Consider the following 13,226-nt stretch of genomic DNA (forward strand, 5'->3'; position numbering starts at 1 on the left):
TTAGTGAACAGTCAAGACACCAGTGCTTTTCTCTTTCTCTCCCTTAATTATTTGCACCAAGAGATTACAGGTCAACTAGCTGCCTAAATTACGTACCGTGTAGGGCTAATTGCTGCACGCCTTTGAGCACCTTGTAAACAATTCTGCGGTCTCTTTCTGCTTCGTCATTCTATTTTATTTTGGCGGTGCCAATTACTGAACACATTTGTTTGAATAAAAGCTCTTCCCCTTTCAGCTCATTTTCCTCCTCTTGACTAGAGTCTTCAGAGGAGTCAAAAACTTACATTTGTGACGACCTCTTCTATTGCCATCGAAATAACTGGAAAAAGAGTCGCTGAAGTTTAACCTGTCAAACTAACTAGAAAAAGCAGTCTCCATTTTGAACAAACAGAACATAGACCAGTGGCCATGTACGACCTACAGAATCGTGGAAATGTTAACTGTACATAATAAGGATATAATTACATCCATTGGCTCTTGTTATTTGTGGAACTTCAGGGCATTATTAACATGAGCAGAAGCCTGAGATGGAACAGCTGTCTTTAATGCACATTTGAGGAGGGTTTTTTTATTAGATGGTTTAAAAAAAGTTTCCTGGTCCTTTTTCCCCCTTCCTTCTCCTCTGCACCCATTTTCTATTATCAAGTTGAAATAGTCAAACTAGCTGCAGCTTTAGCAGCACTGACAGGGGCTTTCTAATCAAGCTCTTAAATATGGGAAACTTAAACTCCCGTTTTACTTTTTGTTAAGAAAGTGAAAATTACATACGAGCTCTGGAGCATGAATGTTGCAGCCAGACAGCAGTTCTCAGTCATTTTTAATAATGGTTTGGTTAGAGTCTTTCCAATTTTTACTTTCAGCTTTTTTTCCAGTGGCTGTTGCAGACAAGAAGTGCACTAGCCACTGGGCCTGGCCAGCAGACTTGGTTTTCCTGCCACTTAGTTTACATTGTATCATTTCCTTTGCATCCAGCCCTGGAAACTGGGCTAAGCAGGGGAGAACTCAGTAGAACCTGTATGTGCAACAGGAGCAGAGCCATTCTACAGCTGATACTTCAGGCTAAGGACTGGAATAGGCTTCTAAGCCTACCCATACATTCCCCACATCCACTAGTTGAGGGAATGGACTAGGTCAGTGGTTTTCAACTTGTGGTCCATGACCCCTGGGGGTCTGCAGACTATGTCTAAGTTTTCCAAAGGGCTCCACACCTCCATTTGAAATTTTGTAGGGGTCTGTAAATGAAAAAAGGTTGAAAACCACTGGACTTGAGGATCCTTGTAGCAATGTATTCTCCACTCCCTCTGCTCACATGCTCTAAGCATGCACCATTTAGGGGTGTGCACCCCCTTCATTGCCTCCACAAATCCTGCCCTTGCCCCCATGCAATAGATCTTCCTTGTTAGGCTGCATGTGACCCTTCTACACCTGTGAAGTAGTGACAGATTTATTGCTTATTGGTCAGTACAGCTAAACTGCAGACATGCATTGTCAAGTTCATCTGTGCATGACTAAAGTTAACAGAGCTGCAGCTGCTGACACAGTGAATTTGGCCCTCAATGTTCACCACACTTAGAGGCAATTATTCCACCACTGAATTCAACTGTCATCACAAAACCAGGGAAAGTTCACTAGTGATTTATCAAGTTAAGGTAAATTCCTTGTTATGCAGAGTTATCTTCATAGAGATTAAACTGTAAAAATAACCTAAAGTGTGGTAAATGGCAGTTGTATTAAAAATACAGTTAAAACTGGTCAGCTCTGTAAAATACTACCCATACGGTAGGTTGGCTGGCAATTTCATCTGTAAAACTGGCTTGCCATTCCAGACAATGAAGTTCTATCAAATACTAGGTCATAATACTGACCTGATGCTAAATCAGTAGCATAGCAACTTCTTGTTGTCAACCCAAGAAGTTATTAGAATTGTCTGTTTACTTTGATATTATTGAAAATACTACCCACTACCAAGCACTTAGAGTGTGTGTGTGTACACATACACAGCATTTTCAGCTGTAGCTCTGAGTGCTTTATGAAGTTAAATATTTTTATCTACACTTTATAAAGGAGAAACTGAGGCACAGAACCAATGTAGTGGATCAGTGGTAGACCTTGGAATACCCAGATCTCCTGACTCCCAGACCAATACATTATTCACTGAACCAGGCCGCCGCCTCAGCATCGCCCCACTAAACTAACAGATGTCTCCAAAATCAAAATGTTCTTTATTACATAATAGCAATTACTAAAAGGCTTTTTCTTAAAGTAGTTTATTCCCCTGATTCAGTTTTCTCCTTATGGTACTACAGACGCAGTAAAAGCTACGGACTGTGCATCTCAAGCAGATTAGACACAAGAGTGTTACCATACCTCCTTCATCAAAGTCTCTGCATCATTATTAATTTTTCTATCCTAGAATTATACAGATGAATACAACCTTGATAGGCTTGTACACCATCATTATAATTTGAGATCGCTGTTTCCCAGTGACTTAAAGCAATTTTCCACAAATTCATCTGTTACTTCTTCTAAGGTAGCTGGCTTCCACTTTGGAACTTGGTCTTTGTCAATCAGCACTATCAGGTAAAGTAGAAAAAGGTGAAGTTATTAGTGAATTTTCTCAATCAAGAGGTCTTCAGATCACATCAAGACAGTAGATTATACTGTTGCTATATTTAGTATATATTAGGAGTAAAATCAATATGCAGTACAGTGTATTTGCAGTACAGTGTATTTGGCTTCAGTAACGGCTTAACTTTTTACCCTTTTATGAATGTTCACTGAACAGTCACACCCTTGAGTTGCATGGCACTGAGAATATTTTATTGCTCCAGAAATCCCCATAATGACCCCATCCAATATAGCATTCACAAACTATGAGTGATGACCGATACTATTATCAAGCAAGCCTCTAACCAGTCATTTATTGTAGACCTGTTGCTCAATCCTAACATATACAGCTCACCTCCCGGAGGTTGGATGTAGGTATAGGGCTCTATGTAGGATGCTTCAGTTAAAAAAAGAATGATTAAATCCTCATGTAGAATCTCAATTTTGAAGACTGTAGAGGGTAGACATTCAGATTCCTATGGGAATGTCATATAAACTAATATAATAATAATGGGGAAAACAATATGGCAGGATATCCTCATAGGAAAATCAACAGTAGCTATATACAGCTATTGAGAAAGAGAGAGAGAGAAGACATATAATTTCTCTGAAGAGAGAGAGAGAGAGAGAGAGAGAGAGACATATAATTTCTCTGAAGAATTACCATTGTAATATGTATATTCTGCACAATACTGGAATATACCCCCAATGCTGTATTTAAAAGTCAGTAATGAATGGGCTATATGCAAAAATATAACACAAGAAAATATGATGCAGAGATCCATTCCCAACAGACCAGGAGAAGAAATGGATCTTAGTTAGGAAAAAAGAGAAGGCAAAATAATAAACTTAAATTCCATGTGGATCTCTTACATGTAGCTGGAGATGAGCTAATTGATATGTCAGTAGAAGAGACTTTTACATAACCAGCAAGAGACTGCCCCCATCAGAAAGGAACAATAAACAGTATTATATGGTGTGGAAAAAAATCTGAATGGAATTTCAAGAAGGTTCTTTGATGCCTCTGTATACAATTTCAGGGAACTCTTAAAGGTCTGATTATGTAGCTCAATGATTTGACTAAATATATTAGTGAAAAATAAAAGCCCTCCACATTTAAATTTAAAAAATGTATTCAGATGAAAAGAAAAGATGTTCTTTAGTTTTACTCTGATCATATTGACTTGGGCTTTCTTTATTTTAAGCACCAGTCATGAACGCATTAGATAGTGGGCAGAAAGCCTTTGACCCTTGTTCCTCAAAGGTCAATATTATGGCTACCGGAATTTTAATTTGCATAAGAGGGTAATCTACTGTATGGGTTTGAATGAAGGAGCTATGCTGCTGTTTCTAGGGGAGAAAGACAAATCAATCATTCTGCTGTTAAAATTCAAAGTGTGTGCTGGTTCAGTTTCCACCTCCTGCCTCTAGAACATTCAAGCCAGACTCACAACAACCTGTTCTGTGTGTTGCACAGAAAACTTCCCGTCCTTTACACAACTGTGCAGTTAAACCATTCTCCTTATTTACATCTATGGCCTGTGTTATATTGGAGATCAAAATACATAATCATAACGGTCCTGCCTGGACCTCAATCCATGAAGTCTCAGGACATGTAGCTTAATAAGTATTATACACTTTGAGCATCTAGTCATATATTTATTGAAGAGGGGAGGGCTAGTGCCACCCCCAGAGACCCTAGATCTGCCGCTGTAGCAAATATGTTCACTCTCTTGTCCTTTAGGAGGCAGGTTAAATTAGACCCGAAAGGAATGTGATAGGTTCAGTGACCACACTTAACGTGGCTGGAATTTTAACAGGGTTACTTATCGACATCTTCAAGCACAGCTGAAACCAAATATGACTTGGCCGGCTAAGGAGTTAGGGTCGCAGAACTTGTTTCCCTACAGCCTCTGCCCTTGGAGATAATGGAGGCTATATGCACAAGCTAGGTTTCATCCAGTAAACAGGAGACAAAAACTAGCAGGAAGCTCCTTTTCTTATGCTTAAAACTAGCACTTTCCTTTTCAGGATAGTTTCAAAACCCTGAGGACTGCCTGACATATCACAACTGACCCTGTTCATCCTAAACATACTTTTTTCTTCCCTTGCTTGTTGATGCAGCTGATTGCCAGTTAGCAATATGCTGCGTTGTTTCATAGGCCAGATTTCTGAAAGACCTTTGACCCCAGGGCTTTGCCTTTCTAAATCTTTGTCCAAGTAGCCACAGTTTGCCTTCTTCAATGGAAGCCAAACATTCCATAATCACAGAATCTGGGTTGTTAAAATGTTCTCAAATAGTGTCCATTAAAATGACTCAAGAAACAGAATGTTTTCATCTGGCTTGATATGGGGAGGGAAGTGTTGTTGTCAAACATGAACAGATGAGAAAGTTGGGAGACTTCCGCAGTTGATTTAAGGCAAGTTCATGGCTTGTTATTAAGTTAACATTGATTTAACATGAACTCCACTTTTAATACTAGTAAATATCTGACCTCCAAAGACCAAGTTCTTCCGACTCTCATGCATTTGATTACAGACTGCTGTTAAGAGGTGATTAGCACTTGAAACTTGCATTGGCTTTAATGGGATTTGCACATCTGCTCAGCACTTCTCAGGAGGAGCCTTATGTTAGAAGAATGTCTGTTCTCCAGGATGGAAAGTAGCAGCACTGCAACCATTTGCAGTGGCGGAGATGTGAAACCAGTAAAAGCCAGACCTAAACATTGCTTTGAAAATTGCAGACATACATTTCTGCCTAGCTACCTGTGCTATTGCAACTAATCACATTTGCCACCCGATGCCTTCGAATTTTTTTTTCCCATATAGGGCAAAGCTTTGTTATCTATGATACCCCTCTGTGATAACTTGGCAAATGCTGTCTTTTAATGGCAACCACTTAAATATTGTTCTAATTTTTAAATCCACATATTATTAAAGTAGGGCTTGATCCTGTGAGGTGCTGAGCATCTTCATGGGAGTTGAGGGTGCTCAGCACCTTGAAAGATCAAACTGTCAATGATTTGGGTGAGTGTGCATATATATGAAAAAAATAAAATATTACCGTTCATCTTTAAGGGCCAGTTTCTGCCACCCTTTCTCACATTAAATAAGCACCTTATCTGACAAGTGGTCTTAGTGATTTCAGGGAGATTATTCACAGAGTAAGGTACTAATCAGTGCGAGTAGGGGGCAGCTTGGGGTTAAAAATGATTCAAGAACAACTGATAAAATTGCCAATTATATATTGCACAATGAAATTTGAATATTTTCTATTACCTGTAGGCCTATTCTAATCATATAATCGTGCTATAACACACACAAGAAAGAAATACTATGCAGCCAATGGAAGTTTCCCAGCTGTTGCCTCTTGATGCTTGTTTCTTAATCAGTGGTCTGTTTGATTATCTTGAACAGTATGGCAAGCAATCTGTCTCTGTCCTCTGCCCACTTCCCAGATGATTTTAATGACCTTGTGCATTACAAATGAGAATCACATCTGCTGCTTGACTCTCTCTCTCGTGGCCTTTGAGTGAGGACTGCCATTTTCCATACAGATATATCTCAGTGATTGTGCATATTTTCCCGTAGATTTAGAACATATTCTAGGAACTGCATCTTTTAAATTGTGCATGTTTCCTTCTCTTGTTTGCTAGCACAATGATGCCATACCTGTTCTTTGATAGATATGGCCTGAGGTATCTTTATTAATACTTAATACTTCACACCCTTAATCCACAGAGCTTAAATTTGCTTTACAAAGGTAGATAAGGATTATTAGAGAAAAGGAAATAATATTTAAATGAATTAAATAAATTCTGAATTAAAATCTCATCTGGGTCTCTCAGTCTTAACTAGATCTGCTGTCTTACACTGTAATCTCTTTAGGAAACCATCTCCATCAGTGTCTCATGCTGTGCTAAGTGCATCAGCTCTTAAATAACCACCGAGTCCCATTTTACAGATGGGGAAATTGAGAGGCTTGCACAAGGTCACATAGTGACTCAATGGTAGAGCTGGGGAGAGAACCTTAGTCTGACTCCCAGATCAATCCAATAGACAAAAGCCCTGCTGTTTGCTGCCACTTCCTTTCCTGCCTACCTAATACTGAGAAATGGTTTAAAAAATTCAAAAGTTTATGTACTGTGACAGGGTCGGGCCAGATGGCTACAGGATAGTCATAGAAAACAGATATATTAGCCCCAGGTTAAGCAGGTCCCTTTCCCCTGGGTAATGTGACAGGGAAGTTTCTAGAACAATCAGGAACCTTCTGGAAACAATTAAGACAGGCTGATTAGAACACCTGCAGCCAATCAAGAAGCTGCAAGAATCAATTAAGGCAGGCTAATCAGGGCACCTGGGTTTAAAAAGGAGCTCACTTCGATTTGTGGTGCGCGTGTGAGGAGCTGGGAGCAAGAGGCGCTAGGAGCTGAGAGTGAGAATGCGGACTGCTGGAGAACTGAGGAGTATAAGCATTATCAGACACCAGGAGGAAGATCCTGTGGTGAGGATAAAGAAGGTGTTGGGAGGAGGCCATGGGGAAGTAGCCCAGGGAGTTGTAGCTGTCGCACAGCTGTTCCAGGAGGCACTCTAGACAGCTACATTCCACAGGACCCTGGGCTAGAACCCGGAGTAGAGGGCGGGCCCGGGTTCCCCACAAATCCTCCCAACTCCTGGTCAGACCTGGACGGTGGGTTCACGAAAACGGCCAAACTGAGGGCTGCTGTGAATCTCCAAGGCGAGCAAATCCGCCAATAAGCACAAGACCCACCAAGGTAGAGGAGGAACTTTGCCACAGTACCCAGGAATGTTTTCCATGGTAAGATATAGATAATGATAATATATGAGACATTTGCCAAAAATAGTTCCTGTGCTAATGAATGTGCTTCCACCCTGAAACAACCAACGTATGTGTTACTAACTTTACCTTTTGATTTTGTGAATCACTTTAGAGCTGTCTGACTGCCTAGCACTCTGGCTGACACCAGAACCGAACTGAATGCATGAGAGATGGTAGATCATGCGTCACATCGTCATTGCTTATTATTGCCCACACTGGATATATCTTGTTTCTTTCAGATGACCTGGTGCACATGTTTTCATGGTGCTGTACTAGCAGTTAATGGTGCAAGGGGAACATGTCTACAAAACACTGAAAATACTTTACATTAACAAGAAAGCCTTTTTCTATCGTGTTACAGAATGACAACAGGCCAGTTGGCAATCTATGCCTGCATGGAGGGAATACAATGAGCAGGATAAATTAATGTACTGACCATATTCTCTAAGATGATGATACTGGATATTACTGTAAAAACAAACTGCTGCACGTTTACTTATATCTACAAATGAGCAATAAAGCAATGTGTTTTACCCACTATTAACTTTAAGTGATCTTTCTGGTGTGCATGCTTACCTGCTCGAACACCTTCATAGAAGTCATGGCCACTCTGAAAGACAAAGAAACATGTAAAACAATACATTCCATTTCACCCCTTTTCATTGGGGGCTCCTTGCTTTTGCATCAAGTCCATGCTACCCAAGCCTCTACCCAACTTCCCTTCCACTGCACTCGTCTTTTTCTCTTACTCTTATTACACTGCTCTGGATGTTCTCACCTAACTGCTCCCTTCTCTCTTTCCTTAATTCTGGCTTTTGCACCTTCTTTCATGCTACACTCTATGTTTGGAACAACCTTCTGAGTCAATCCACCAAGTGCTCTCCTCCCATCCAAAATCTTCCTATACTGATCCATCTTACTACCTTAGCTCCAAACCTCCTAACATTTGAACTGCTGTCCTATGCACTGTGGCTGACTGAATTATGGTCACATCATCCTCCCAAGGCACATCTCATTGATTTTCCATTGTATGGGAGTTCCACACAATGGGGGCTTACAGGATTGGTCTTTAGACTGTAAACTCCTCAAGGCAGAGCCCTTGTCTTCATTGGTTTTTGATGTACTATGCATGCTTATCACACTTTTCAGTTAAATAATTATGTTCTATCAAATCTTGATCACATTTTATTAGAAATGGAGTGACAGTACTCATTTGAGGAAAGGAGTAACAATATTTTCAGTATGAATGAGGCATGCCACACATTTCCAAGGTCTATCTTAAACAAAACTATCCATTCAAAAATAATATTTTTATGTCATTTAATATTTTATATGACAAAAAGTGACTAAATGAACAAAGCAGGCTTCCGGTCAGGAATCTTACAGGGTTTCAGTCAGACAACTAGGCTGCTGCGCCAGAACTACTTCACCAAGCTACGTACTGAACGCGACTTATTGTTTAATTCTCCAGGTTGTAGCTTCACCATATGTTTCTTCGTAAACCACTGTCCCGCCTATAACCTTGTTTTGCTGGCTACCTTTCCTTCCAGTTGCACAAGCAGGCATACAAATGGCAACTGTCATTTTGAACAAAGACACCACTAAGATACTGACAGTTATATATTTGTCAGCTATATTTGTTGATATAATTAGTATGGAATTGCAAAAGTGGGCAACCAGCTTATTATGTCTGGAAGGGGCAAATGTACCATATTTTTTTCTTACCATGCATGCCTGGCTCAGTCTGTATTCCATAGTTAATACATCTTGCAAGTTCATGGAAGCGCCTTCTCTAAGCTGTCTCAAAGTCATTTTTAAGGACGTAGGTGACATTTTATTAATTGTCTGTGGAAGACATTAAACTTCATTTTTTCTCTATTAGATTTTTGGTTAAATGGTTTTCAAAAATGAAGACAAAAGGTTATTTTATTACAGGTGTAACAATATAAAACAACACTTGGCAATAGTCTAGCACTTCCATCCTCCTAAGCTTAACTGCCCGATCCTCTCCACCTCTACGTAACCCACCTCTGCCATGCTGTGTTATGAAATCATGTTAATTTGCCCAAAAATCTCTGTTATTCCCCCTTCCCTAAGCTCTTATCTATGGCATATAAAAATAGCACTGAAATCCCATTGATCTCTAGCAGGCTTCCAAGTGGCCTCAAAATTGCCCCTGCTGTTTCTTAATCTTTTATTTTTCTCTTGTGCATTGTTTCTCAGTACTACAGCCCCTCTTTCAATGGAGAACAGAAGTCTATCCTGTGAAGACAGGGCTCAGGCACTAAACCAGCAACCTACTCCACACAAGGACCCCTGTGCCCAGGCAGACGCTCATTGTTATCTGAGTTCTATGCAGGCACATATTCCACCCCCAAGGAGTAGTTTGCAGGACTGGGGCTCAAATCTCGACTAATTTGATTTGTCAGTGGACTTCTTGATTCATACAAGGGTAAATTAGAGCAGAATTTGGCCTTTTATATCAGTTCAGTATGAACTATTACACATTTAAGAATTACAGGCACAAGTTAAAAAAACTTCTAAAATTCTGATCATTATTTGCATCATCTACAGCTACAAGAGATCTTGCAGGTAAGCTATGGATACAGTATTTAAGTTTCGTTTAGTGCAATGATCAGAATAATTTGGGAATATGTGAGTTGGCCCAACATTTGAGTTTAAAAACATGCATTTCTCCTTATACTTATTTGTAAAGACCAGATAATTGGTATGCACTACTGCCACTAAAAAAAAAGATAGTGTCTTTTTAATTTAAATAAAAAATAATTGCCAGAAGCCTATCACTCATGAATAACTTTCAATTAAAAAAGGAGTACTTGTGGCACCTTAGAGACTAACCAATTTATTTGAGCATAAGCTTTCGTGAGCTACAGCTAACTTCACGAAAGCTTATGCTCAAATAAATTTGTTAGTCTAAGGTGCCACAAGTACTCCTTTTCTTTTTGCGAATACAGACTAACACAGCTGCTACTCTGAAACCTTTCAATTAAAAACAGACCACGTGCCAGATGGATGAAAAAACATAGTTAAGGAATTAGAACTGAGCTCCAAAAATTTCCTTAGAGAAAGGAATGTAAACAAGAATTCTATTTTTTAATTATGACAAATAGGTGATTAATAAGAACATAAGAACGGCCATTCTGGGTCAGACCAATGGTCCATCTAGCCCAGTATTCTGTCTTCCAACAGCGGCCAATGCCAGGAGCTTCAGAGGGAATGAACAGAACAGGTCATCATCAAGCGATCCATCCCCTGTTGCCCATTCCCAGCTTCTGACAAACAGAGGCTAGCGACACCATCCTGGCTAATAACCATTGATGGACCTATCCTCCATTAATTTATCTAGTTCTTTTTTGAACCCTGTTATAATCTTGGCCTTCACAACTTCCTCTGGCAAAGAGTTCCACAGGTTGACTGTATTTTTTTAAATCTTAAAACTGAAGGATTTTATGTAAGCATGAATAAATGATCCACACCATTCATACCACAATAGTGTTCTCTGATTTACAAAAGATTGTTTATTACTACAATGGGAAGTGGCAGATGGTAAGATTTACCTATTCATATTATCAATGAGGATATTAAACTCTTAACCCACAGACTGAAATAGCAGATTTCCAGTCATTAACACCAAGGAATTTTCTGCTCCTCACTGCTCTGATTTCTCATTCTCTCTCCCTCCAGATGACAGCCCCTAGAGAGTAATAACCTTGTTTGCCTGTTTACTTATGTCTATGAACTCAACTGCTGTGCAAGCAGTAGATCCTATAATTGTAACTAGTGATTCAAGTTTTATCACAGTTTTGCATGTATCCATCAGCTGGTTTGAAAATAGAGCTCGGGGAAATAGTTTGGAAAAAATACATCCTGGCTTGAACTGATAACTTTCATAATTCCATTAATTATCACAGACCCATAGCTGCTTTTTTGTACTTTAGCTCCTCTACCTCCCTCCCTCACCCACCCCGACTGCAATTTGCTGCTCTTCAGACCTGTTCAGCGATTCCTAATAAAGCCGCCTTAATTTCCCTTTTTCCCCTTAATTTCCTTTTCTCTTCCTGGCCCCATTTCCACATAGGGCCCTTTACCCCTTTGCTCAGTGGCAAACTCTTGTGTGATCTGGAAATCTTTGCTGGGACCAGACCAGATGTTATATTCAAAATTCTGGGCACCTATGAGCTTCCCTGGGTGAAATATGCACAGTGCACCGTGGGGCACCACTGATCAAGGGGAGCACTGAAGCAGGAAAGATTTGAAAACAGCAGTTTACTAAGCTAATGCACACAGAGGCTGCCAAAGAGGCTGGAGGTGGAGAGAGCATTGCTATAAATCGTGCAGGGAATCAAGGAAAGGGAAAGAAAAAGAAGCACAAAAGGTGAGTGTAATGCAGAAAAAAGGAGTCACCAATATATCTATAAATGAACTGATAGTATAAGAGGAAGATCATGTCTAGGGAACAAGATCAAAGAGGAACAAGTTGCATTATGAGGGAGAAATAAGAGAGGCAGATAAGGAAGGGTGTTGCCACTCATTCCATTTTTTAAGGATCATCTTTATTTCAGTGTAGGAGTCCTGCATACTGCAAGTTGGATTTGCAACACCATTAAACATCAGGACTTTATCATCGTACGGTGAGGGAACTAAGGGTAAGGAATGGAGTCCTCCCAAAAATAACAACTGGAATAGCAGCATTGCTCCCTTTCAGTCACACAATATAGGTTGCTAAGAAAGTTTCTCATATGCACCATAGCATCCAGTTTCTGGGAAGAAGAGGGTTGTTTGTTTGTTTGTTTGAGAAGAGTGACAGAAGTAGCCCTTTCCCCTCAACTGTAAGGGAGGAAGAAACAAAAGGGTTATTTACAGAGATGAAGAGTTAATTATGTCCTGCAGGGAGAATTGGGAGTGAAAAACCTTACTATATTAAGAGAAACAGGTGACAAAGCTGGGATCCAGAAAGGAACTTCGGTATTGCAACACTGAGGGTCACAGTGCCTAGGAAGTCACAGGAATAACACTGAAATCCACACGGCCAAATTAGGCGCTTAGGCTCCCTAGACAATGAATGGGGAGAGACGGGCACCTTAGAATGCACTCCACAAAGCCAGCACACTAGGTGAGGCTCTGCCTAAGCTAGCCAACGAAATGCCAACGAGAAGAGTGTGTGCTCAGCCCCGCCCCTATGTCAGAGGGCTGCTGCAGTCCAGGCTCCAGGGAGGTGCCTATGTCATCTTAGCGATCCACAAATGGGAACCGGCTGTCTGGAATCAGGCACCTAAGCTGTGTTTGAGCAAGAGAATTAGGCGCCTGCCTCCCTACACATAAAACAACCAGAGAAGGTGGTGGAGCAGCTGCTGCTGCCACCTTATAATTTTTAGCCTCCTCTGGCAGAGGAGGAAATTGAGCCTGGGTCTCTTACTTCCCAGGCGAGTGCTCTAACCACTTGGCTAAAAGTTGTGGGAGAGCACGCTCCCACACATCAATTCTGAATGGACCTGCTCTAGTAGGCACGTGCAGAGCCCCCCACAAGATGGGCTCTACAGGCAACTCAGCTGCTGAATGCCTGTCTTCTCCTGGTTTGTGACTCACTCTGGGCTTAGGCAGGAGATAGGTGTCCAGATACCTAAGGGGGCAACAGTGCATGTGCTCAGCGGCAGAAACATGGGCATGGAGGGAACTTTTATTCTGAAAAACGTAGGCACCGAGTTTAGGCACCTACAGGGCTTGGCAGGAGTTTTGGATCACAGTGGAGCCACTGGGA

General features: G+C 40.7%; 1 protein-coding gene and 1 long non-coding RNA gene across 2 annotated transcripts in view; one reads left to right on the plus strand and one right to left on the minus strand.

Annotated features, from left to right (window-relative positions):
- Window positions 1–239: 239 nt before the first annotated feature.
- Window positions 240–13,226, minus strand: part of HIBCH (3-hydroxyisobutyryl-CoA hydrolase) — an 87,971-nt gene continuing 74,984 nt past the window's right edge. The window contains exons 12-14 of the mRNA XM_073306182.1: window positions 9,173–9,292; window positions 8,024–8,057; window positions 240–2,573 (exon numbers count right to left, since the gene is read on the minus strand). Of these exons, the coding sequence (XP_073162283.1) occupies window positions 2,458–2,573; window positions 8,024–8,057; window positions 9,173–9,292 (270 nt within the window). The 3' untranslated portion in view covers window positions 240–2,457. The remainder of the gene's footprint in view (window positions 2,574–8,023; window positions 8,058–9,172; window positions 9,293–13,226) is intronic.
- LOC140895745 (uncharacterized) overlaps window positions 11,584–13,226 on the plus strand; it is a 55,257-nt gene continuing 53,614 nt past the window's right edge. Inside the window, exon 1 of the long non-coding RNA XR_012154334.1 lies at window positions 11,584–11,843. This is a non-coding gene — a long non-coding RNA (uncharacterized lncRNA). The remainder of the gene's footprint in view (window positions 11,844–13,226) is intronic.

Source organism: Lepidochelys kempii, chromosome 11, assembly GCF_965140265.1.
Source record: "Lepidochelys kempii isolate rLepKem1 chromosome 11, rLepKem1.hap2, whole genome shotgun sequence".
Classification (NCBI taxonomy): Eukaryota; Metazoa; Chordata; order Testudines; family Cheloniidae; genus Lepidochelys; species Lepidochelys kempii.